General features: G+C 33.9%; 1 protein-coding gene across 1 annotated transcript in view; it reads left to right on the forward strand.

Moving 5' to 3' along the window:
• Positions 1 to 26797, forward strand: part of LRP1B (LDL receptor related protein 1B) — a 2279180-nt gene that overhangs the window by 1442006 nt on the left and 810377 nt on the right. Inside the window, 4 exon segments of the mRNA XM_043994810.1 lie at positions 7985 to 8149; positions 8396 to 8640; positions 23235 to 23366; positions 24710 to 24937. Coding sequence (XP_043850745.1) covers positions 7985 to 8149; positions 8396 to 8640; positions 23235 to 23366; positions 24710 to 24937 — 770 coding nt within the window.

The following is a 26797-nucleotide window of genomic DNA, read 5'->3' on the forward strand; positions in this document are numbered from 1 at the left end:
TTTGTTTTTACTTTATAATACCATAGCTTTATATACAGTATATATAGGAAAGTAATTTACATTATATGTGAAAATCTCATGAATGGCAATAATAAATAAAAAGGAATTTTCAAAAAGTTTTTAAAACATCATGACTTTTGTCATACCCTGTACTGTAAATATTTTTGTACATAGAGGATATCATCCACATTCTTTGTTCCCTTTTGTGTGTATGTCTAGCAGTAGCATAGCTGGGTTAAATAGCAAACACTGTTTAGTAATTTTTTCCATATAATTCTAAATTACTTTCTACAATGGCCGTGCCAATTCATAGGTCCATAAACAGTGCATCAGTGTTCCTGGTTTCTCGTGGCCTCTCCAAGATTGATCATTTTCCTGGTTTGTAAATTATGCCAAATTAATATCAACTAGAATAGAATTATTTTTATCATAATTGATTAGACAATGAGCAATACACTGAATTTTCTTCTGAAAAGACAACATGGTCTCTTTTGTTTCCCTTTAATGTGGTATGCCATGGGAAGTTAGGTCTAAGGTGTCAGATGTGTGAGAAGATGGCTATATTCAGTGTGATATTTGAACTAAAATGTCAAGGATTGGTAGATTCCTTTTGGTATGAGGTCATGCCTAATGCATTCATCTGTTATACTAGCAGTATCTATTTTTATGTCTCATTTTCTCCTCTGGGGAGAAGAGGACTGATTTGGCCAAATAATATAAGAATATGTTGAATTCAATAGATAAAAATTTATTTAGCACCTGATATATTCCAGGCATGGTGCTAAATTCTGGGAATAAAAAAGGAGGTAAAAGGCAGTCCCTGCCCTTAAGGAACTTATAAACACAGCCCCATTCCCCATAAATTCTTTTAGGGTAAAGGCTACTATGCTTTTTTTCTTCCTATCCCCAGCACTTATAGCACATTGTCTTGAATGTACCTTAGAATGTCAGTTCTTTGCAAGTAGGAGAATCCACCACTGTGATTTGAACATAGTAGGTACTTAATATTTTTTTATTAATTGCTACCTATTGTGGTGTTTGCTAAATGTAATGAGTTAAGAGACAGCAGGAGAAAATTTTACACACACATGTATAAATGTACACATAAATGTGTGCATATACATGGGTTTATATATGTTCATATGTCTCTACATACATATATGGGGCAGCTAGGTGATGCAATGGTTAAAGCACTGGCCCTGGAGTCAGAAGGACTTTAATTCAAATCTGACCTCAGACACTTACCAGCTATGTGACCCTGGGCAAGTCACTTAACCCCACTGCCTTAAACATCTGGGGCCATCTCCAGTCATCCTTATATATATCTTGCCATTGGACCCAGATGGTTCTGGAGGAGAAAGTGAGGTTGATGACCTTCCACAGCCCTCCCTCACTTAAATCTAATTCAGTGCAAGTCATGACATCATCCTGAACATCAAGAACAAAGGACAAACAACAACATGCATGCATTCATACATACATACATACATATACACATATATACATACATCAACAGCTCAGTGGTGCAGTGGATAGTGCATTGGGCTTGTAATAAAGAAGATTCATCTTCATGGGTTCAAATCTGAACTAAGATACTTAGTAGCTATGCGACTTTGGGCAAGTCACTTAGCCCTGTTTGCCTTAGTGTCTTCAACTGTAAAATGAACTAAAGAAGGAAATCGCAAACCACTCCAGGAGCTTTGCCAAGAAAATCCCAAATAGGTTCACAAACTCAATTAACTCTCTCTTTCTCTCTCTCTCTCTCTCTCTCTCTCTCTCTCTTCCTCTTGCTCTCTCTCATTCTCTATGTATGTATGTATGTAGAAACATGGACAAGTATATATGCACATATATACATATGTAAGGTGTATATATGTTTGTGTGTGTATATGTGTGTATACATACCATACATTATTGCTTAAGAGCCTTAACAACAGCTAGGTTATGACAGTTTTATCCCAGTTTGATGGATTAAAAATTTTTTGCCTAAGAGGACTTAGAAACTTTCTCAAGATCATACTTATGTGGAAAGCCTGGACTTGAGGTCCCCTATCCCCCTTTTCTCTTGAATATATTTAAAGTGTATATATACATACACATGAAACATGTCAAATTGATACATATAACATGAGAATTGTATATAATAATCAATATGTATCTATTTTACATATTTCATGTGTATACATGCACACACACATATAGATAGATAGATAGATAGATAGATAGATAGATAGATAGATAGATAGATAGATAATCTGTCATTGTCAAGTTGATATAAAACTGCTTTGGCCTGACATTTATATAAACTTCCCACTAGATGCAAACTCCTTGTGAGCATAGCTTATGATATATCTATCTTTGTATCCATAGTTCCTAACTTGGTTTCTTGTACATAGAAAATATTTAATATGTCCTTATTGAATTAAATTGAACTGAAGTAAATTGAATATATATATATATATATGAAAAAGCATTAAAAAGTATTATATAGAGTATTAATTAATCTTATTTGAGCAGATTCTGAAATAGTAAGCTAATTATACTAATATATTTAAATAAATAGGGAAATATTAAACTAATACATATACTGTTGGACTTTAAGTACCGAAGATTATAATTCAGTGACCTAATTTTGAGAAAGATAACTTATTTTAGTCTTCTTCTGTTTGATCTGATAGATTATAATGCCCTTTCTAGAACTGAAATTGTCCACTGTAAAATTGTTCCCTTAAAGACGTTTAATCTTGTGATTCATTGACCCAATATAGAATAATCTGAGTGTAACAGATAAATGCAACACCAATTGCCTTACTTGATTCTTGCAACTTTTTTTTTGATTCTTGCAACTTTTAAAAGAAATTGTGGCCCATCATTTCCCTATGTCCTTTACAAAAAGATCTTTTAATTTTTGTGAATTTGAGAATATTTAACATTTATTGAATGATCCTCTGCTAAGACATTTTATACTATAAAATATTGAGTGTGTTAGAAAATGACTTGATTCCATTAAAATACAAGTAAGTAGTGGTGACAATGGAAGTACGAGCTTCCCAAAGCCTTATCAAAACAAATGATCCTTGAAATCGACTTTAGAAGTTGTCTTTCCCCCCACTGATAAGGTGAAATATACATTTTGAAGAAAAATGTTCTTGAATATTTAATTTTCCTAAATTGGTGATAGTTTACTATCAAAGCAGCTGCTCTCAGATTCCCAGTGCTGCTATATTGGATGAAGATTGAAAGGGCCAGTCATTTGTAGAATAGTCTGAAGGACAGCAAGTCATATTTTCATTACCCACAGTACACATTAGCTAGTCTCCTATGTATACTGCAGGTATACTTCTGATTAAAATAGATAATAATTCAATTGTAGTGAATATACATTGTACTGAACCTACCAGAACTGCTTCTATAGTCTACAAGGAGATCCAAGAGTTATAATTCTCCACTAGCTAGATGGAGTAAAGACAGTGGCTTTAATTGCAAGTACTCTGAAAAATCTAGAAGAACAATCTTTCTCATTGAAAATATAGTATGATTGGGGGCAGCTAGGTGGTGCAGTGGATAAAGCACTGACCCTGGATTCTGGAGGACCTGAGTTCAAATTCGACCTCAGATACTTACATTTCCTAGCTGTGTGACCCTGGGCAAGTCACTTAGCCGTCATTGCCCCACAAAAAAAAAGAAAGAAAGAAAGAAAGAAAGAAAGAAAGAAAGAAAGAAAGAAAGAAAGAAAGAAAGAAAGAAAGAAAGAAAGAAAGAAAGAAAGAAAGAAAGAGAAAGAAAATATGGTATGATTAATAGGCTCTGGTGGCTAATTCTAACCAAACGCATTAAACCAGACTCCACAAAAACTTTCTCTCAAATATTCTTTTTTCATTTCCTCATCTCATCTTTGAATTCAACGTATTTCAGTTCTATATTATTTTTCTATTTCAAATCTAATTTTGACATATTGAAAAAGGTAAACCTCAGGATATTTTTTAAAGTGACATGCATCCAAAATTAAATTAGAAATGATACAAATATTTCCAATTATACTTAAGCAAAGGTTGTATTTGACTATGATCTGCAAAGATTTTTAGTTAGGACAAATAGAAATAGCAGAAAGAGCCCTGAATAAGTTAAAAGACATGAATACATTCAGGTATTAGCTCTACTATGAACTAAACCTGAAACCTTGGGTAAAAGTGCTGTAATCATCTGGGCTTTGGTTTCCTTATATGTAAAGTTAAAGCTTCATTTATAACTTCTATTATAATATGGATTTAACTTTATTAAACTTTTGTGCTAATTAATTAACTTTTTAAAATTAGTTTTATTTATTTTTGTTATATTTGAAATTTCAAACTGTCTCCTTCCCTCTCTCCTCATCTAGCACTAGAGAAGGCCACCAATGACATAGATATATATATCCATGATACATATATATGCATATATATGGTACATATATATATGTTAAAACATACTATGCATACTTCTCTTTATCACTCCTTTCTCTGGAGACAGATGGCATCTTCCTTTGTAGTTGATTTGAGTATTTATAATACTCAAAATAACTTAGTCATTCACAGTTATTAATTAAACAATGTTTATGTGACTCTATATGATGTTCTCTTGGTTCTGCTCATTTCCCTCTTGTTATTTCATACAATTCTTTGTTTTTCTAGAGTCAACCTGCTCATCTTTTCTTATAGCACAGCAGTATTCCAATACAATGATACACCACAACTTGTTCAGCCATTCCCCAACTGATGGGCATCCCCACAATTTTCAGTTCCTTGCCACCCCTGTAATTAAATAAGTTTTGTTCTAAATACCACAATAAATTATTTTCCTCTTACTTTCTTGATTCCTAAGGCATTTCATTCCCTTTTCTCCAAAAGACCAGTGAATTATATCTCTTATTTAATCATATTATGATTAAATATAATCCTAAAATATATAAACTCAAATCCTTAGTAATCTCTCAACTGAGAATCCTATGCAGCATATTTAATAATGCTTATATTTAGTAAACATGTTAAATTTAAAAACTATTTTACAAGGTATCATTTTAAACTAAAGGTAAAAATCTTTTTCTACTGAAAGTGACATTCAAGTTGAAAACTTTGAAAATACTTCCTAGTATATATGAGGGTAAAACTAGAAATTCTTATGTTGAGGGCAAGCTGTAGAAAGGGAATGTAAAACCAAATTTTGTGACAAATTCAGCTAAGGATGATTTCAAGAAGAAATGTTTCTCAAGACACAAGAACTCATGCTGTGTAGATGAGAATCATTAGGCAGAGAGACTGAGACACAATGAAGTGTAGTTGGAAAGGAAATAATGACATCTGATAACTTCCTAGGTTACATAATTATTCCTGTTACCTATGTATCAAGCCCAGTTGTTGTTAACCTGCTAAAGAAGTTTGTATACTGTTAGCACCACCTAAATTTTGGTACCATGGGATAGAGCCAGATCCCTGATCACCCCACCCTAATTAGGTCTGTGGAAATATGTATATATATACACACACACACACACGTGTGTATATGTATTGTGTATATAAACATGTGTGTATATGCACATATACATATAGAAATGTGTATGTATATATGTATGCATATATATATGTACAGAAAGAGGGAAGGAGGGAGGGAGAGAGAGAGAGAGAGAGAGAGAGAGAGAGAGAGAATGCTCACCTTTTCAAAACATCTTCCTGGGGGCAGCTAGGTGGCACAGTCGATAAACCACCAGCCTTGGATGATTCAGGAGGACCTGAGTTCAAATCTTGCCTCAGACACTTGACACTTACTAGCTGTGTGACCCCGGGCAAGTCACTGAACCCCCATTGCCCGCAAAACAAAACAAACATCTCCCTTAAATTATTCAGAAAGCCATCATGACATTACTTATGACGAGATCTCTTCAGGATAGTCTTCAGTTGTTCACAAAACTCTTCCTCTGTTCTATCCCAAATGTTTTCATTCCACCATAATATCCTATAAAATATTAGAACTTGAGAGCTTTTATAATCATTCTTATAGGGCAAAAGTGTCCTAACCTATTGAAGACATTGTGCTGAAATCTTATTGATAGTGCATCAAAGAATTATCTTTCCGGTCAGCACAACAGAGAACTTTGTATCTATAAGGTTCATGCTCCACAACACTTTCATTTCATGTATATGTATGTGGGTGTGCATGTAGATGGGAATGTGGATGTAGATGTGGATATATGTATGTGTATATATGTATGTTTGTTTTGTGTGCATGTATATATGTATGTACACATACAAATATATACTCACATGTATGCATACATGTGTTTCATACATCATATATTTCATGTATGTATATTTACAGGTATCTCTATTCATAATTTGAAAGAGATGAATTAAGATTTAAAATGTGTATAACTTCTCTACCTTCTTTATGTTACTTAATTATGGGTTGCTATGATAGTCATGTAATATATAGCCTTTATTGAAAATACAAATTTTTAAACCCTATCTCATCTTCTTCACCAATAATCATCCAATGTTGATTCTTTCCTTCCTAACCACTAAAAGTGGGTCTCACTCATAGTTCTTTTACTCTTGTATTCTTTTGATACTTTGTGTATATTATTTTGTAATCTTCTAAAATTATTTCATGTATCCTTAATTCATCTACAAGTATTATCTTCCAAAAACCCTAGAGATGAAACCATATCTTTTATATAGTAGGCTTCCACCAGTCGTGGACAACCATGGATCAGCGCCTTGAAGAGCCACAGGCCACAGTGTGGCTGTGCAGTCCGATAAGGGAGCCACAGCTCCTGAGTGACTTATAACCGGTAACTGCCGCATCCCATGCTGTATCTACCCCATGAGGAGTAGCTGAAGTGTCCTCTCCAGGGCGCTGGCCTGGGCGGATCAATATGGAAAACAAGCTGTTGCCCATGCAGCGGGTTTTCCGTCTCTTGGACACTGGTGGATCCAAAGGAGAGGCAGAGCCAATACAGTTTGGTACCAGTGCCGCCTCAGGAGTTTCCAGAGGGATGTGATGTCCAACATCCAACTGCCTAAGGGACTCTGACTCCTGATTTTTCTTTGGGGTTAACTCCCAAATCCTTTCCCATATATGGGTATAGCCTCAAGGCAGTGGAGGTTTAAAATCAGGGTTTCCTTCCTCTAGGCGGTTGCCTGCCAAGGCTAACGAGCCCCACCTACCCAGATCTTTTATATATACACACACACACACACACACACACACACACATATGTATATATATGCGTGTATATATACATATTGCTTGTGTATCCTCATTTCAATCCCCCACCTCATCCCTTGACTTGCATAATATTAGATATATAGCCTAAACATTCAAAAATGTTTGAATTCATTTTAGAGAAATGCTATAGCTTTTATAGACTGCTTTATTAGTGTACAATATGTGGGAGAAGGAAATATAATTGTGTGTGTGTGTGTGTGTGTGTGTGTAATAGAGTAGAAATTTACTAACTAATCAAGAAAAAAATCTGGCCTATATTTTCAGTTTTTGCTTCCTCACCAAATTTTTGTCAACTCTGTTAACAAGAAATAGCATTGTTTTTATTTCCTTTGTATTTCTGTTATACTTTGCTTTTAACTTTCCCCTCCCTTTTTCTCTTTCCCTTTATTCATCCTTTATTCTCCAGGGACATTATTACTAATGGAAGAAAAGAGAGGAGCATGGAAAATCTCAAATTTTTATACTTACTTGTTCAATAATTAGTAATCAACAATCTTACAATTGCCATCATAGGCACACCAATTCTTTCACTTATTTGATTATCTTTTATAATTTATTAATATGATCTTAGCATAAAAAACAATGCATGTCCTAATGTGCTTTATATAAGGTATTTCATATAATGACTAGTAATTTATTTATAGATCTGCAATTCTTTTAACTTGCTTGACAAACATGTCATTTTAAAATGGTGAACTAAATCTTATTGTTTCTTTGTTGTTAGAATTCTTTTTTGGACAGATTGGGATGCCAATTTTCCTCGTATTGAGTCTGCCTCCATGAGTGGTGCTGGTAGAAAGACTATCTATAAAGACATGAAAACTGGGGCTTGGCCGAATGGACTAACTGTGGACCATTTCGAGAAAAGGATAGTATGGACAGATGCCAGGTAAAAATGAAACGCCAATATTCAGATATGTAGGAACCACCAATAAGATTTCTTTATTATTGTGAGGATTGTAATTTTCTGGGCATTCTAACTTTCTAGGTTGCAATGATGGGTTGGTTTATAAATAAATTTAGAAAACCATGTTGATATCATTCATCAGAAGAATAGCATTGTGTCATTTTTGCCCTATAGGAAGGAACTTGTACTTTATGAATGGGTTTTGATAATGGGCTTATCTTTCTGTAGGTCAGATGCTATTTATTCTGCCCTCTATGATGGAACAGGCATGATAGAGATCATACGAGGTCATGAATACCTTTCTCATCCCTTTGCTGTTTCCCTATATGGAAGTGAGGTTTATTGGACTGACTGGAGAACAAATACATTATCCAAAGCCAACAAATGGACTGGACAGAATGTCAGTGTAATTCAAAAAACCAGTGCACAGCCTTTTGACCTTCAAATATACCACCCCAGCCGTCAGCCACAAGGTAAGAGATGTGTATTAATTAATCATTTAGAAAGGTTAGATATTGTTTTGTTTTGGTTTGTAAAAATCCAAATTCACTGCTCAAAGATAAGATATATGCATTTTTATTGTGTAAACATATTCAGAATATTTTAAGTTGTACTATATGTGGTCTAAGATACCCTGTTCTTTGTGTTACATTCCTCCGTCTCATTATTTTTCTAGGTTAAACTGGGGAAAGAATTTAAGATAAAATAGCACAGGTTCTGACTGGATTTGTGTCCCTTATAAGGCAGTAAAGAATAGGCTGTAAATGACTTTCTTTGAAAATCAGTCACTTCAAGCTTAAAAAAAGTATGAACAACATTAATGGCATTTATGGACAATTGCATTAACAATTCTAGCCAGACTTGTTTGACTTTTTAAAACAATGATTACAGTCTTATAGGTGGCAAAACTCTGCCCTGCTCTCCTCCCATGTGGTCTATTAGGCATCTTACAGACCCCTCCTAAATCTACAATCCTTATTTTTAGATTAAATAATGTGATATATACAAGGAATATAAAAAGTGGCTGTCGTGGTTCATTTTATCACGTACAATTTTTTTTTTTGGACCCAATTTGGAGGAAGTAAAGATTAGTCACTGTGAAATAGGATGCTTGTATTTAATAGTCCTTGCACTTCCGTCTACTCTGCCTACAAAATCTTGACTTGATAGAGATAGGAATTAGGCCTATGATATCAGTGGTGTTGGTAGCTTCCAATAAGGAATGTCCTCTATTAAGAGAGTTCATACCTCTCTACAACTACTAGTCTTCTAGAATTCTCTAGGCACTGAGAAGTTTCCCAGGGTCACAGAATGACTATGTTATCAGAGGTGAGACTCAAATCCAGGTCTTCCTGGTTCCAAGGCCAACTCTTTATACATTATACTATATTACTCCTCATTAGAGATGAAGAAACAAAAGTGGATTATGGTAACAAATATTCTTGTCACCTCCATATTTATGAAAAGGATATGTAAATTAAATTTTACTTGCTTTTATTATATATGGTTTATTTAGACCAAAGTATAACTTTATTTTTGGAAAACTAGGCACTTCTTTTTCCCCCCTCTTTGGACTAACTTTTAAAATATTTTCCCAAAATAAGAGGATTTCTAATCTTGATAAAAATTGGGAAATTTTTTTTCCAGTAAAGAAGTAGCTGAAATACAGTCAGTTTTCAATTTTCAGAATGATCAAAGGGCATTCTGTTCTTTCACATTACAAGGATCACTAACCATATAACAAGCATTGAATTATCTGTCCTATTTATCTGCTTCAGTGAAGAAGGGCAACCATTGTTTGGGGGTGGGGGTCCACATCAGATACTTTATTACCAAGGACAGAACTATGATGAAAATGACAAGGACTGGAGTTAACACAACTACAATAAGAATAGTAATATGAGGTTCTTGAAAAAAAAATATAGGTTAAAAATTCATTATATACAATGCTATAAAATTGAAAAACATTTTCCCATTAATTAAATAAAGTTTAAAGTTACTCATTGAAGTTTTCTGATCCTCCTAATAGGAAATTGATGAGGTGGTGATGAAGCACCAAGATGCTTACAAGCCTTTAATGCACACATACATTTTTATCATGTAGTTGAGTGAGATGATGAAGATGATGATTAAAAATTTGCTTCCAGTATTGTTTATACAATATGACAAAAGAGTCGTTGGATGAAAGCATAATATGATTTCATTAATATTTCCTTTATATCTTTTAGTTGTATAACTGTACACAGAAGTGATGCTAGCTAGGTATTCATATACACATTTTGGGAATTTTCTAATTTTAAAAGTACATTACCAGGGGGCAGCTAGGTGGCTCAGTGGATAAAGCACTGGTCCTGGATTTAGGAGGACCTGAATTCAAATCTGGCCTCAAACACTTGACACTTACTAGCTGTGTGACCCTGGGCAAGTCACTTAATCCTCATTGCCCTGCAAAACAAAACAAACAAACAAACAAAAAAGTACATTGACTATTTTCATTTTTTAAGATCTAGAAAACATTACCTTTTTGGAAAATTTATTTTATGTGTGTATGTTCACATATATTTTTATCTCTATATATGTATATATAAAAACAAGTATTAATACTGTTAAAAATAAATAAATTAGAAATTATTTTAAAATCACACTGTTGGCTAAGATGGAAAACAAAATGAATAGCAGACTCAAGATTGAAAAAAAAGACTTTGACTTTGAGCAGATTCTAAGTCAAAACATCATAGGGATAAATGAAAAACTTTAAGCATAAAATCAAACAATCACCTAACAGGTAGAAGATTAGGAAGGCATTCCCTGACAGTAATTTATTAAAGTAATAGCAGTTGTGCCCCATGGAGCTTGAGTAGGGTTGACACTCAAGTAATCATCTTTTTCCTAAGGAAAAAGTGATTGTTTAGTGGATTTTTTAGTTTCCTTCCTAAGGAAAGGGTTAAGTGATGACCAAGTATTTTTTTTAATTGGCTGGCCACCCATCAAGAAGAGCTAATCCTCTCCTATTAAAGTACTGCAACCTTTGCACATTGTATCATATATGTTACTAAAATCTATCATGGTGGACGGCTAGGTGGTACAGTGGATAGAGCACTGGCCCTGGAGTCAGGAGGACCTGAGTTCAAATCCTGCCTCAGACACTTGACACTTACAAGCTGTGTGACCTTGGGCAAGTCACTTAACACAAATTGCCTCAAAAAAAAAATCTATCATGGGAGTTCTTGTACATCCTCCATGGAAAAACACCTATAAGTCCATTCCTCACACATTATCCAGTAAGGGTAAGGGGGAGTTGATCCTGTTATACCTTTCCCCCCCCCAAAAAAAAAACAAATTGGGGATATTAGTGGGCTGTAAGCTCACTATGAATTAACAGTTAGAAATGACAAGCAAGAAAGCTGATTTAATTTTAGACTGCATTAGAAAAGATGCAGTGCCTAGAATTAGGGAAGCAACAATCACTCTGTACTCTGGCCTTGTCAGAATATATCAAGAATATTGGATTCAATTCTGATTGCCATGGTTTAGGCATGATATTGATAGAAGAAATTACTTGGAGGGTAAAGAAACTCGGTTTCTTTTTTTAAAAAGTATTTTATTATTTTCCAGTTACATGTAAAGATAGTTTTCAACATTTGCTTTCATAGGATTTCTAGTTTCAAATTTCTCTCCCACCCTCCCTTTCCTCCCCCCTCCCCAAGACAGAAAGTAAACTCAGTTTCTTACATGTGAGGACCATCTGAAAAAAAACATTGCTGTTTAGTCTAGTAAAGAGAATATTTAGTGAGTAAATGATTACTGTCCTCAAGTATTCGAAGAACTATCAGTGAGAAGCAGAATTAGACTTCTTGTTATGCTTGGTTCAAGAGGACAAAATTTCAAACAGTGGGTGAAAACTGTAAAAAGGTAAAAAGTAGGCTTGACATAAAATAAAACAAAACAAAATTTTCTATCAATCAAAAATTTCCAAAAGTGTAAAGAGTTGTCTCCAGAGACAGTGAAATTCTCCTCAATAGACATCTTCAAGCAAAGGCAGGATAATGATTTGTCAAGTATGATGTCAAGAGGTTATTGTTTATAGGTCTGAGTACACAGGCTCTGATGTTTTGAGATCATTGAATTAGTTACAGGGGACCTTAAAGATCACTGAGTCCAACCCATTCATTTAGTTTCCCTTTAGGAAACTGAGGCCCAGGAAGATGAAATAACTCATCCAAGATCACACTTAAGAGTTCTTAAAATCCTATGAAATGTAGTAATGGACAGTGTTCCTAGGTCTAAGGATTATTCTTGTATTCATGGGGTTAAGAAGGTATTTATCCCTTCCACTCACAGAGTTTAGGAGAGCAATGCCCCACAATCTGGAAAATCTGTGTAAATTGTTTTGGCCCTCCCCTCTTACCAGTGAAATTTGTGGGAATCTTTCTTCTTTTTCTTTTATGGAGTGTTTACAGTACCTTATTTTAGAATTTGGGTTAAGTATTTGGTCATAGATTCTGTGTTATTTGCTGGCCTTCATGTGTCTGTAGTTTCTGCAGAACTCCCCCCAAATTCTCATTTAATTTCTTATGACAACTAGTGATATATCTGTCTCATCTAAAAAAATGGAGATAATAATATTTATGATATACCTCTACTTTAAACAACATGCTTTATATACAACAAAGCTCTATAGATATAAGCTAATGATAAAAGTTATAGTAATCATACATAATTACAAAAGAAAATCAATTGTCAAACATTTTATAAGCATCCAAGTCACCATAAGATATCCAAAAGAATTATATGAGATACCTCCTGCCCTCAAAAGTTTATAGTCTTGATGGGGAAAGAAGCAAACCTATATGAAACAAAAGGCCATTAGTCTTTAGAATCAGAAGACCTGTGTCTGATAGTCAGCTCCATCCTTCATGAGCTTTGTTACTCTCATAAAACTGCAATAATGCTTGCATTATGTAGCTCAGAGGGTTGCTACGAGAAAAGTACTTAGACAACTTTAAAGTCCTATATATTTGCAATCGTGCTAAAATATTAAATTGTGTTTTTCAGACCATTAGCTTTGTAGGAAATGATCCTCAACATACTAGGGGTACATTGGTTTCCAACTTAAAATTGAGGAAGATTTCAAATTTTTAAAAGTGATTTTTTTAGTGGATTTTTAAAGGTTGGAAGGAAGCTTTCTTGGCAGATGGAAGGTAGGTTGCTTGGGGCATATGAAACTAACCTCTTCAAATTCCTAGAATTGGCAGTTGGATGAATTTGAATGTCTCAAGGTAAGGAACATGGACTAATCATCACTGATTTCCAGTTATTGAAGAACACTAAGAGTTTATGGCCAAGAATTTGAATAACCCATAGCAAAATTTGAATCTTCATTTGTTTTTGCATGACTTAACATAGTCACAGGCTTGTACCTAAGCTTTTTGGGGAGAAATCAGTATTTTTATCTATTGCCTGGATTTAGCCAACACCTTACCACTCAACTTAAATTCTTTATTTATTGGCTTGTGGATGCACTGTCCATTTATCTCACTTAGTTGGTAGTTACAGCTTCCTAATGATTAAGTAGATAGAAGAATGTTAAAGAATGCTTATTAAAGGGATAGCTCACTTAAGCCAGTATATGTTTTGTGTGCATAATCAGAGAATACAGCATTTTTCTTTGAAGCTGAAAATAGAGAAAATAAATTATGTACTGTGAGATTTAAACACACATATACACATACAAACATATTTTGTTTATCAGTAAAACAAAGATATTCAGTGAGTGAATTTAGGATATTAAAAGTAAACACCTAGGCAACTTTTAAAATAAATGCTTATTGAAGCATTAACTAGAAGACATTAGGTCCTTTCTGGATCATAAGATCCTAGAGAAGGTTCTTGATGAACACAGTATCTCACATGAATGGACACCAAATAAATATTGTTTTATGGTACAGGAATTCTTTAATAAAAAAATATAGAGGGTATCATCTTTCTTCTTTGTCTTTTGCTCGTCCTTGTCAAAAAGCTGTCACTTCTGAGAGAGGCTTGTACATTCATATTGATGTACCTTCTTAGAGTTCAGAACTCCAATTCCAATGACTTTCACCCCCAATCCATTGTTGTTTTTGTTGTAATATTGAACCAAAGCAACATATAGAGATGCTCCACTGTTATATTTGAGATCCCACCATGCACACTACTAGCAAATAGTTTCCTATCCTATTTTGTCAAAAAGAAGATTGAGGCTGGGGCAGCTAGGTGGCACAATAGATAAAGCACCAACCCTAGATTCAGGAGGACCTGAATTCAAATCTGGCCTTAGACATTTGACATTTACTAGCTGCGTGACCCTAGCAAGTCACTTAACCCTCATTGCCCCGCAAAAAAAATTAATTGATTTAAAAAAAAGATTGAGGCTCATTTGATGCTTTTGACTACAGAAAATACCTTCTCTTTCTTCCCTTGCATTCTTTGATGTCATACTGTCTTATTTCTGTTTTCCCAGAACTTCTCAGGCCAGTCTTTCCCTCCATTCTTTTCTGGTTCCCTCTTTTAAACATGGAAGTCCCTCAAAGATCTATCCTCAGAACTCTTTCTCTTGAAATTCAACCTCACATTTCCAATCATTTCTGAGCCCTCCCAAGCTGATATCCATCAAAGTCCTCAAATTTAGCACATCTAAAGCACAAATCATCAGCTTTTCCCTCAAGCTAAATATTCTTCCAAACCTTATTGGTCTTTTGTTTGTTTGTTTTTCCTCTACCCACCCAGGGATGGGATCATAGCAGTACAGATTAAGAGCTACAAGGCAATAGTCCTTGAAAGATTTAGTGGCTTCCAAAAGTCATATAAATATTTAGAAAGATAGTTGGCATTTGAAGTTAGATCCTCTGACTTCAAATCTAGTAATCTTTCTACTATTATACAAATTAAAGAAAGACTTTGCTTTTCATTCATTCCTATCTTAAAACCCTATCTTGTTTCTAGCACTAAGTACAGTTAATTTTTATTCACATTGTCTCTTCTGTGCATCTGTTCCTTTCCATTCCTGTTTTATTATTCTGGTTCTGTTCCCTGCCTTTGCAGCCCACTTATGGTCTTTCCTCCTAGCAAATCCTCATCCTTAACACCCATCTCTGTATGCAAAAGTCCTATTTGTCCTTCAAGGTTTTGCTCAAATGCTTCTTCCTTCATTATCTTTTCTGATTCTTCCCCACTAAAAGTAATCTCATTTTCTTCTCACTTTCATAACACTTTTTATTTCTCTTGTGCTCTTTCGAATAATAGAATTTTTGCAGCTAGAGCTTAGATGTGGAAATAAGCTCAATATGGTCCACTGACCAACCCAGGATTATATATACATTATTGGCAGGGCATGTTCTAGATTACAGATTGTAATAGGCTTAACTTGCCTTAAAGTGATAGTGTGGTAATTGAGGTTTAATATTGGAACAAAATGAAATAAAGACATCAATTAAGGACCCTGGAAGTTGGTTCAGCTGGGCAAAGATCCTCTGAGTTGTCCCTTTTGGCTGTTTTTACTCAGATAATAAGATGTGACATCAACTGTCTGAACCTTTACTTTCTTGAACCAATCAAGGCTAGTTTTAATATCTTTTAAGGAGCAATATCCTAACCCTCTGCTCCTACCACATCCATATGGATTTTTGCCCCACTGTACCACATTGCCTTATAGATTTATTATTTATGTAGATATTCCTATACATAAATGCATTTTATGCTTTTAAAAAACTAATAAGAATTTTAATTTAATATTTAAAGTTGTTTCAGGGCTCGACAGTATTTTATTTATCTCTGCTATTCCCACAGTGCCCAGCACCATACCTAGAATATAAAAAGAATGGATTTGAAAAGTTCTTTTATCAATTTGTTGAGATTACAGAGTATAAGCCTTTGTTTGGACGCACCTCTCAGTAGAATATATACAAGCCCACTTTCTGAGAAGATACAAAGAACCTTTGATTAGTTTCTAGTGTCTAAGCTACCTCTCACAAGATTGGCTGACTGGAGCTAAGGATGACAAATTCTTATTGGAATATTAGCCACTCTCATTAGACTATATGAAGTGAGCATTTTTAAAAGTATGTTTACTTTTTCCCTGTTGAGAAGACAGACCAAAGTATATTAAAGTGGATCTGCGTTCCATGGAGTTGGTGTGGAAAGGGGAAAGATTTTTACACAGCCAAAAGGGAGTCTGTGAATTCAGTCTCCTCCTTGCTAGGAATCATTCATTGTTACATTAGAGCAGAAGCACACCAGGGCTGCACTTCTGTATCCATTTAGACTGAGAGGAAAAATCCTGCAAATATACTGTCCATCTCAAGAGATGGCAACAGCTAGGGCACTGGTAGCATTCTCCAGAAGCAAATAACAGCAGATATGTCATCATCCATATCACCTAAGAGCATATCAAGAATGGTATTTGTGAAGCCAGGCTCTTCTGTAGAGGAGAGGGACATTGTGATTTTCTAGGAAATGTAGCTTTTTAAGCAAAGGAAAGAGATTTTCTGTATAGCACAAGACTAGGTAGGAAGAAATTGCCTTGTGCATAACCCCAAGTACCAAAGTTCAGGGATGAGACCTCTTAATTAAATAACGGAATTTCCCACAAAACATTAGCCCTTGGGGAAAAGTAGAGGATCATGCACATAGCTCCCAAGGCATAGCCTTTTTGGAGAACAAATCCAAAATATAGAGAAAGGGGAAAGAAAATCTAGATCTGCCACCTCTCAATATCATCCTGAGTTATTTAGATAGAGTAGGTCCAATGGAGAAAATTAGTCTGTCTTACCTTAAAGGAAGAATAAAAACTATAGGATAAAAAAAGTGGTGTTATCTTTAACATTTAGCTTGCATATTCATTGAGATTATGATGATCTATGATGTAAAATAATGGTCTAAACCTAATTTCTGGTATTTTTTTTCACTTTCCCCCAAAGGTTTTGAACATGTGCTCAAGTAAAGGGAAATTATAAATTAATGTTCAAAAAGTGAAATATGGAATGCTAAACATTTTTCTATGACAATAAAAATAATGATTAACACAGGGAATATAAGCAAAATATGTTAATCTAAATGAAGACTTAATAATATCTTCATAAAGCATATCATTTAAAGAGCAAACACTGGCAATAGCTTTGAGTTCAGATCCAGTCTAGAACTGCTTATTTGAACTATTCTATTTAATCCCCTTCCCTTTCCCAACCTGACAACAGGTTTTCCCATTGTTGGCAGCAGCAGCACCCATAATTTGTAATTGTAACACTACCTCATTTTAATCCCACAATAATCCAGTGAGCTACATAGCACAATTATTATTCCCATTTTACAGATGAGGAAAAAATATTCAAAGACATGAAGGAACTTGCTTAATATCACTTATTAAGTGGTAGAGGTTGGATTCAAATTAAGGTTTTCTAAATCCATATCCACCCAGAGGGGTCTAACCTTGTGCAAAGTGCATGAATAGGAAAGCTACCCAAATGTCTTAGAACCAGAGAGCACAGTAAAAATAGCATCGACAGATCTCCCTCCCTCCTGAAAGAAACCCCAAAAGCCAAATTCCATTGAACATTATACTCGAAATTCTGTGCTTCACATATTGTAAACAACCAGAAAGAAAGAATTCAGTACTGAGTAACAACAGTCAGCATCACAAAAGATTTAGTAGCTATCACAATAAAGGAGTGGAGCTCTTGAAATAAGAAGGCAAAGAATATAAGCTCACATCTAAGAACAATTTATCTAGAAAAACTGAATATAATCCTATATGGGTAAGGTAAAATGAGGGAAGAATTTAAATTTCATTTCATTCCAGTGAAATAGAGGATTTTCAAGAATTCCTGATGAAAACACCAGAGCTACATACAAACTCTGAAACACAGAAGTCAAAAGAAACAGAGTTAAATATAAGCAAGTAACTCTGAGGGACTAAATAAGAATAAGCTGCCTGCATCCTAATATGAGAAGATGATATACATGTCTTCTCAGAACCCTATTATCAGGGTTGATAAAGGAAGTCTAAATAGACAAAAAGCCTTGGAGAATTTCTGTTATGATCTTAGAAGAAGAGAGAGAGATATCCTTTACAGTATTTTTTATTCTATTTTTATTATGAATTTGACAAACATGAATATTTCAATATACAAAGAACAGACAGTTCAAATGGACCAGTGCATTTTTCACTGAATAGATATTTATTGCACTTGACACTTACTAGCTGTGTGACCCTGGGCAAGTCACTTAACCCCAATTGCCTTAAAAAAATAGATATTTATTAAAGAGTTCAGCCATGCCGATCCTGGGCTGCTCATTGGGGAAGACATTAATGAATGCATGATAAAGCACTTAGTAAGTGCTTGCTTACTATGTCCCAACTACCATGCTAAATCCTGGAGATGCTAATAAGGAAAAAAAATAGTCTATGCTCTCTAATTTGAGTGCTCTCCAAACTAATCTGAGGAAATGACACCCATAATTAATTCAGCCTCAAGGAAACTGGAAAGGCCTAGATGTCCTAAGGGATACCAGGGAAACCACTTAACTGCTCTCTGCCTCAATTTACTCATCTGCAAAATGAGGATAACAATAGTACCTCCCTCACCGGATTGTTGTAAGAACCAAATGAGATAAAATAAGTAAAGTGCTTTATAAACCTTAAAACACTAAATCTAAATGTCAGCTATTATTATACTCACCATGAAGCTTTCCAGCGTTCTTTAGATTACCTATAATTTTTATTCTTCTGAGAAACCAGAAGATAAAAAAAAAATAGCAACTAATAAAAGGAAGGCTTAGAGGCTTTCTATAGAGAAGTTAATAAGAAACTTGATGGAGTAGATTCACTTGTGTGAGTGTGTGTGTGTGTAAATTCAGGGGCATTTGTTAATCTTATTATGGTAAATTTAAGCTGACAATAAAATAATTACCCCTGATATACCACCTTCTGTTGCAAAAGGAGATAAATTCTATGAAGAAATTAATAAGATACTCCAAATTAAGTTAATATATAATTCAAACTAAAGTGTGTATGAAGTATGGAAAGTATGAACATGGAAACCAAGAAAAGCATGAACTGTATATAAACTATATATCTATATCTACCTATATATCTATCTATATCTATACTTCTCTATCTCTATCTCTATCTGTCTATCTATCTATCAAGATGATTCTGGAGCATGAAATGAAAAGGGTGGGGTGGTCGGGAGTATCCTCCAGGTAAATCATGAATATTGTCTGAAGAAGAAAATATAAAGGCACTGATGAGTACTATATTCTTTTCACTTAAAAAATACCTGTCATTTATATTGATATTTTCTTCTGATGAGACATTGTGATCAGTAGGTTTCCAAGGTTAAGATTTGTTCCTTATAACAACATATGTAATCAAACGAGAATATTTAGGTATTGCTTCAGTCACTTGTAAAGTAAAATTGGAAGATAATAGTCTGTCATTTAATTGCTCTTGCAGATCTTCATACATAAAGGCAAATGACCTTTTCACCTTATCATCTAAAATTGTAGTACAGAGGAACAAAACACTAAATCTAAGATCAGAGGATATAGATTCCAACTGCAGTGTGTCACTTACTGTCACTGTAAATCACTTAACCTTTCCAGGCTTCATTTTCCTCATCTGAGAAATTAGGGATTTGGACAAGATTGGTGGTGCCAAACTTAAATAGAAGAGGACCTCTACTGGCCTTATGTTGAATTAGAATACCACAAATTAATATTATCTATGTTGTATTTTTATTTATTTTGATCAACATTTTCCAATTATAATCTGCTATTATCCACTACAGAGTTTTTCTAGCTCTTGATACTTCTGTACTAAACCCAGTTCCCTTTTAACTATACAAAGAAAATAAAGGGGAACAAAGTGGAAACTTAATAAATATTACCTCAATTTAATTGATTTAAGGAAAAAAGGCCAAAGGTTAGTAAAAAGAGGCAGGCATGGTAGGACATATAGAATCAAAGCATTTTCTTTATGTTTTTGCCGTTTGATAATTTAGTTGGTCCTTCTTTGTTAATGACTAAGGAATTGGGATGAGATTTTATGCTCTTTTTCATGTTTAATATTTTTCTTAACTGGTAAGCTTATATGTATATTTATATACACAAGAATACATCAAACATTAAAGTGAATATCTTTTATATTTGCATTGCCTGCACCCCACCCCACCCCATTGTATCTATTTATCCTTCAACTACTTTTTTTTTCCATTGATTTTTAATTATTTGTTAAAAGGAACATCATGCTCCCCATTTCTTTTTCTTGACTGTGCCAAATAAATTTGCAGAATATTTTATTCCCCTTTAATTGATTTCCTTAGGAAAAATTAGTTGTTTCTAAGTCTTTCGATTCCCTTTGGCTTTTTCATCAAAGACATAAATGCAGCTTTATTTTTTATTTCCTATGTGAAAATTCATGACTAATTATGTTGTCATCTATTATCTAGGGAAAATAATGTTAAAATTTTTAAAGATCTTTTATGCTTTAGGCCCTCTCAAGAAAAAAAAATATCTTTGTACCATTAGTTTAAAAAATGTTCTGGAACTTGAGACCCTGGCTGCTCAGGAAAACAGAAATGTTTTGTCAAGTGGAAATACCAATTGGAATTCTCCTCTTTGTATAAATCTCAGATCTACATCATGAATGAATAAGGTTAAAGAAACATTCTAAATTTCTTATTTAAGCAGTAAAGTTTCTGAAGAGCGTGGATATCTTTGAAGATAATCAACTGCAAAAAGCATGAAGCTTGGAGTGTAGGAAAAAATGTAACATTAATTTTTTCCTTTAGCTAAGCTGCAAATGAGAACTCCTATATGTTCTTTATACTTGATTTTTCATAGTTTCTCATATTTTGTTGTGTTCACCTTTAAAAAAGTTTTCTGCACTACATCTTAAACACCTTATTTTTAAATGTAAACACCTTAGTCTTAAATATAAAATTTGTAATTTTGATTATGTAAAATTAAAAAGGTTTTATACAAACAATACCAATGCAACCAAATAATAAGGAAAGCAGATAACTGGGGAAAAAATTTGCAACAAGTATCTCTAATAAAGGGTTCCTTTCTCAAATGTATAGAGAACTGAGTGGCTAAGAATTGGAAATCAAAGAGATGATCATCAATTGGGGAATGGCTAAACAACCTGTGGTATATGGCTGTAATGGAATATGATTGTACTATAAGAAATGATAAGCAGGATGATTTCAGAAAAACCTGGAAAGACTTACATGAACTGATGATGAAGTGAACAGAATAGGGAGAATGTTGTACACAGTAACACAACTATTGTTTGATGAATTGTGAATGACTTAGCTATTCTCAGCAATACAGTGATCTGACAATACCAAAGGACAAATGATACTATCTACTCCCAGAGAAAGAACTGATATTGATTGAATGTAGACTGAAGAATGCTATTTTTCACTTTTTCATTTTTTTCTTTTATTCAAGTGTTCATGAACAAAATTGCTAATATGGAAATGTTTTACATAATTGCATACGTATAACTTATATCTGATTGCTTATGGTCTGGAGGGGGGAGGGAAGGGATAGAATTTGGAACTCAAAACTTTAAATAAAATGCTAATAAATAAATTAATGAAAGAAAGAAAAGAATGAATGAATGATCATGGCAAAATTTTAAATTTTAAAGGCCAAACACCTTGTTGAATATTGTCAGCTATTACCCTTAATTATCTCTTTTTAAAGCAAAACTTCTTAAACTATGGGTTATGACCCGATTTGGGTTCGTTTAAATGTGGGGGACATGAAAAATTTGGCACCTATTTTATATGCCTATATACCTGGTGTCACATAAAAATTTCTTGGGTGAAAAGAGGTGAGTGGAAAATGTTTAAGAAGCCTTGCTTGCTTTAAAGGACAATTTGTATGTTTGGTTATCTGTCATCATGAGCCATAGTTTATTTTTAAATAGGGCCTAGCTATTATCACAAAATTAATCAATTTTTTGCAAGTGGTGGCCACTTTTCTGTCTATCTTTTCTGTCTACTGTAATATATGCATTCGACAATCTAAGAAAAGACTGAGGTGCACTAAGGAATCCTTATATAATACAATTTAATACTATAATTCCAATAACTTCTGATTCACTTCTTATTCTCAAAAACAAAACTATAAAGCAGATTAGATTTCAAAAATAACATCAAGATGGGAAGTATTTGCTTGTTCTTTAGAAGATGTGGTTAGAATTCAAAATAATTTGAAAAATCAGCATGAATAGTCATGCTTGACTGAAATAAAATAGAGTAGAGATGAATTTTCTGAAAGGTAGCTCACCATGGCATTGGAATCAGATCATCTAGTGTAGAGAAGATTGGCAGATGAGTGACAATGAAAAAAGATAATTATTTCTTTTCTAGCTTCACTTAAACTGAAAAAAATGACTTGTTTATCAGAGAAGGTACTATATCAATGTTTGAGGAACAAGTTTCTGAATGTCGGGATTATTGATGCTAGATTGTATTACTTAGAGAATATAAACATAGGTGCTGCTTTTTCGTAAACCTTTAAAACATAGAACTTTGCTAGGGATGGTTTCTTGGAATATATCTATTACACTAGAAGAGAAGACTAGTTGGTTGGTTTAGAAAGCCTTTGCCACCACTCGAATTCCTAATGTCTAGGTCACATTTCACCTGAGGTAATTGTATTCTAACTTCAGTAATTATGCTTATCTGGAATTCCTCCTGTTCTCCAAATTGAATAAATAATCCTTTTTAAAGACTCATGGGATACTTAGTGTTTCTAGGGCAATATGACACTTGCCATTTATCTCAGTGGTAACAGAAAGAGTTGGCGCAGTGTGTTAGATCTTTGGTAAGGCAAAATGTTTTTATTAATATGATCACTGTATATGATTTTCTATTATTGTCCTATTAATCACCCTCCTAATGGGAGCTATACAGTGAAATTCACTTTGAATCATTAAGCGAATAACCCCTGTCAACCTTAGAGGTGGCCTAATATATTCTTTCCTCTTCACTGTTAATATTTCACTGTGTAATTACAGCTCCTAATCCATGTGCAGCTAATGATGGTAAAGGTCCATGCTCGCATATGTGTCTGATCAACCATAATAGGAGTGCCGCTTGTGCCTGCCCCCACCTGATGAAACTGTCCCCAGACAAGAAGACATGCTATGGTAAGGTTCTTCAACTGTTTACCAGAAATCCAAATTAAATTGTTCTAGCTGATATAAGTGTTCAGACTCTGACTGAGGCAGGAGAGGATTTGCCAGTCCTTGAAAATGTTTGAGACACTGCTATTTCCTAGCAATGTTGATGATTCATCTACTTTCAGCAAGATTGGCAGACACTTTAAAATATGCAATATGGGACACTCTGCTGTTTATTACTTTATTCATGTTTTCTGTTACTTTTGCTTTTAGTGTGTTAGCAGAATTTATCTCTGGGAAACAGTGAGATTTACAAGTGTAAAGTTTATCATCAGAAAATGATGATGCAGGTAGCCTGCATAACAAAGAAGTATTTAAAAGCTTTAATCTCTGCCTGCACTTCATCTGAAGTCATTTTTGCATCATTTTAGTGGCGGATTAACAATTTAGAGGGAAAATGGGGTACAATATATAACTTTGCAAGATGTAAAACAGAGTTTAAACAGCATATTTATGTAAAATTTATGAAAGCAGTTATAATAGTCTTATTTTTAATAATGAAAAGTGTATTTGTAACCTCATGGCTTAAAAGAAAAAGATGGGGAGAAAATTTCCAAGGCATAGCAGTGTCTTAGTCACACATTTTATTTTTATAGCTTTAAGTCACTCATTAAAATAACACAATACATGTATAATATCATAGTAATAATTCATCTCAATATAGAGAACAAAGAAGAAGAAAATATTAGCAAAGCTTATTTCTATTCAGGTTGTTTCCATTCATTGAAAAGAAGGTACCTATAAATTCAAAATGATGAAAATTCTTTTCATTAATGTTTATAGGCTAAGGAGTTGTGATTTTGAAAGTAAATGCAGCTCTTTGAAACCCAGTTTTAGAAAATTGCATCCAAATGTGATTTGCTAAGTAACTTATGAGCTCATTGGAATTCAGTGATGGTATAAGAAATGATTTCTTAAATTCTTCCAAATTCCATTCAATTTAAAATAAGACTCAATTATGATATCATACAAAGAACAAATTTAGAAACTTGACATTTTTAGAGCTTATATATTTTAAGATATTTGTTTATGTTATTCATATATGCATTTGCTATAGCTTGAACGCCTTACCCTAGAAAAAGAAAAATGATTTTTAAATTTCTGGGTTTACAAGATTATTTCAGTGAAATGAGTTAATTAAATATGGGTAAAGTATGAGCATTATATTCTCCATTTTATATTAACTATTGCTTTCAGTAATTTAAAAAAAAAGTTAATCAATCATGTGAAAACAGGCTTTCTAGGATATTTGAACCTAGTCAAATTTACAAATGAAAAAAAAATACCTTCTTTCTTCTTTTCTTTTCTAGAAATGAAAAAATTTCTTCTTTATGCAAGACGTTCAGAAATAAGAGGAGTGGATATTGATAATCCATATTTCAACTTCATCACAGCTTTTACTGTCCCTGATATAGATGATGTTACTGTGATAGATTTTGATGCCTCAGAGGAACGTTTGTACTGGACAGATATAAAAACACAAACTATCAAACGTGCTTTTATTAATGGGACTGGGTTACAAACGGTTATCTCAAGAGGTAAATACCTAAAGAATCACTGCCATAAGGTAGTTAGTGCTACATCTAAATACATGTACATAATCATTTTAAGTTTTAATGCTTCACATTTATTTTTGTTACTCCATTTTTGGAGTAGCATCAAAAATAGTTGATGATACCTATATACAGCTATTTACGTTTGCAACTCCATTCTTAGTTCTTACAAATTTCCAAGATGTGATTCTATTCCTCCCCTACCCCCATATTGCTAATAGAAAGTTAAGAAAATAATAGATTTAGAGCTGGAAGAGACCTTGGAGCCAACTCTTACTTTATAGATGGTGAAAATGAGAAGGGCCAGAGAGAAGCACTTAATAGTCTGAAGTCACAAAAGGAATAAATGAGAGAGCTAGCATTTAAATGAAAGTCCCATAACTCAAAATCCAGCACTCTTTGTCCCATGCCACCTGTTCTCATACTTATGACTAAAACAGGGCAAAAGTGACTCTTTAGATTCTTCCTTAAGCAGTGAGAGACTTGAATCATATATTGGAAATTAAAGTTACAATTACAATGATCAAATCAGTCATATCAAGGAGGATATTGGGATTCAGAAGTAGAAATTTCAGAAATGACTTCCTTACTATTTGGGTCTTTCTGAATGAAGAGACTTCTACTTTTCTTATCCTCTTCTTTCCCCAGATCTTCCCTAACTGCACACTCTCTACATAGGTTAGTCATTATTTCATTTTTTGGTTTTGGGGTTTTTTTTTTATTTGTTTTGTTTTGTTTTGGTGGAGCAATGAAAGTTAAGTGACTTGCCCAAGCTCACACAGCTAGTAAGTGTCAAGTGTCTGAGGCCAGATTTGAACTCAAGTCCTCCTGAATCCAGGGCTAGTGCTTTATCCACAGTGCCACCTAGCTGTTCAGTTAGTCATTATTCATACTCATGAAGAGTAGAAGAGGAAGAAGTTGATGAAAAGCCATCTCCTTTGGTCTTACTCTAGTTTGCTATTTATTGTTAATAATAACAAGAGCAACAACTAACATATGTGCTAGGCACTGTGCTAAGCACTTTACAATTATTATCTCATTCGATCTTCAAAAAAACTTTGGGGGGTAGGTGCTTTTATTATACCTATTTTATAGAAGATCCTGAAAACTCTCTGGCAGATGAGGAATCTCCTAAAGATCCAGTCCACATGAGTAATTCACTTCAATGGAATAGACTGGCATAAACTCATTTATTTAGGTTTCGGCAGCTTAGATACAATGGTATTCTACTGAATTGCCAGGTAAAAGGTCCCACAGAATTATTATGATTTGTGTAGGTACTGGAATTACCACTGTGGCTTTGAGGTTGATCAGGTTTCCATGCATTTCTTCATGATTTCTTTTATTCAGTCATGAACAACCCTGTACTGAGTACTTATAATATATTGTATCAGGCACTGTGTTAAATAATACAAGAATATTCAAAAATAATGACATCTTCATTTCCCAGTTCCCTAACCTTATAGGCACTTACCTTTTTAATTAGGAAGGGAAAAAGAACTACATACATAAATGTACAACATAGCTGTGCTTCTTAGGACATGTGTTTTTATTGTTGGGGGAATTCCCTCCACTCCTGCAATATAACTCCTAATCTTGGAGAACTGCAAGACTATCATGGAGGTTAAGTGACTTGCCAATGGTTAAACAGCTCATAAGTGTCAGGGGCAAGATTTCAAACTGTTTTTCTGACTGAGTTCTGCCGCACTTCTCTGCTTGAGGTATGACATTTTATTTATCACCTAATAATTGAAATGTTTTCTTTGTTTTGCAATATTAATAAGCACCAGAGTTATTGAATGAATGAATTAGCAAATGAATGATATTTTTAAAGACCTTCTAAGC

The sequence above is a fragment of the Dromiciops gliroides genome, chromosome 3 (assembly GCF_019393635.1).
Source record: "Dromiciops gliroides isolate mDroGli1 chromosome 3, mDroGli1.pri, whole genome shotgun sequence".
NCBI lineage: Eukaryota > Metazoa > Chordata > Mammalia > Microbiotheria > Microbiotheriidae > Dromiciops > Dromiciops gliroides.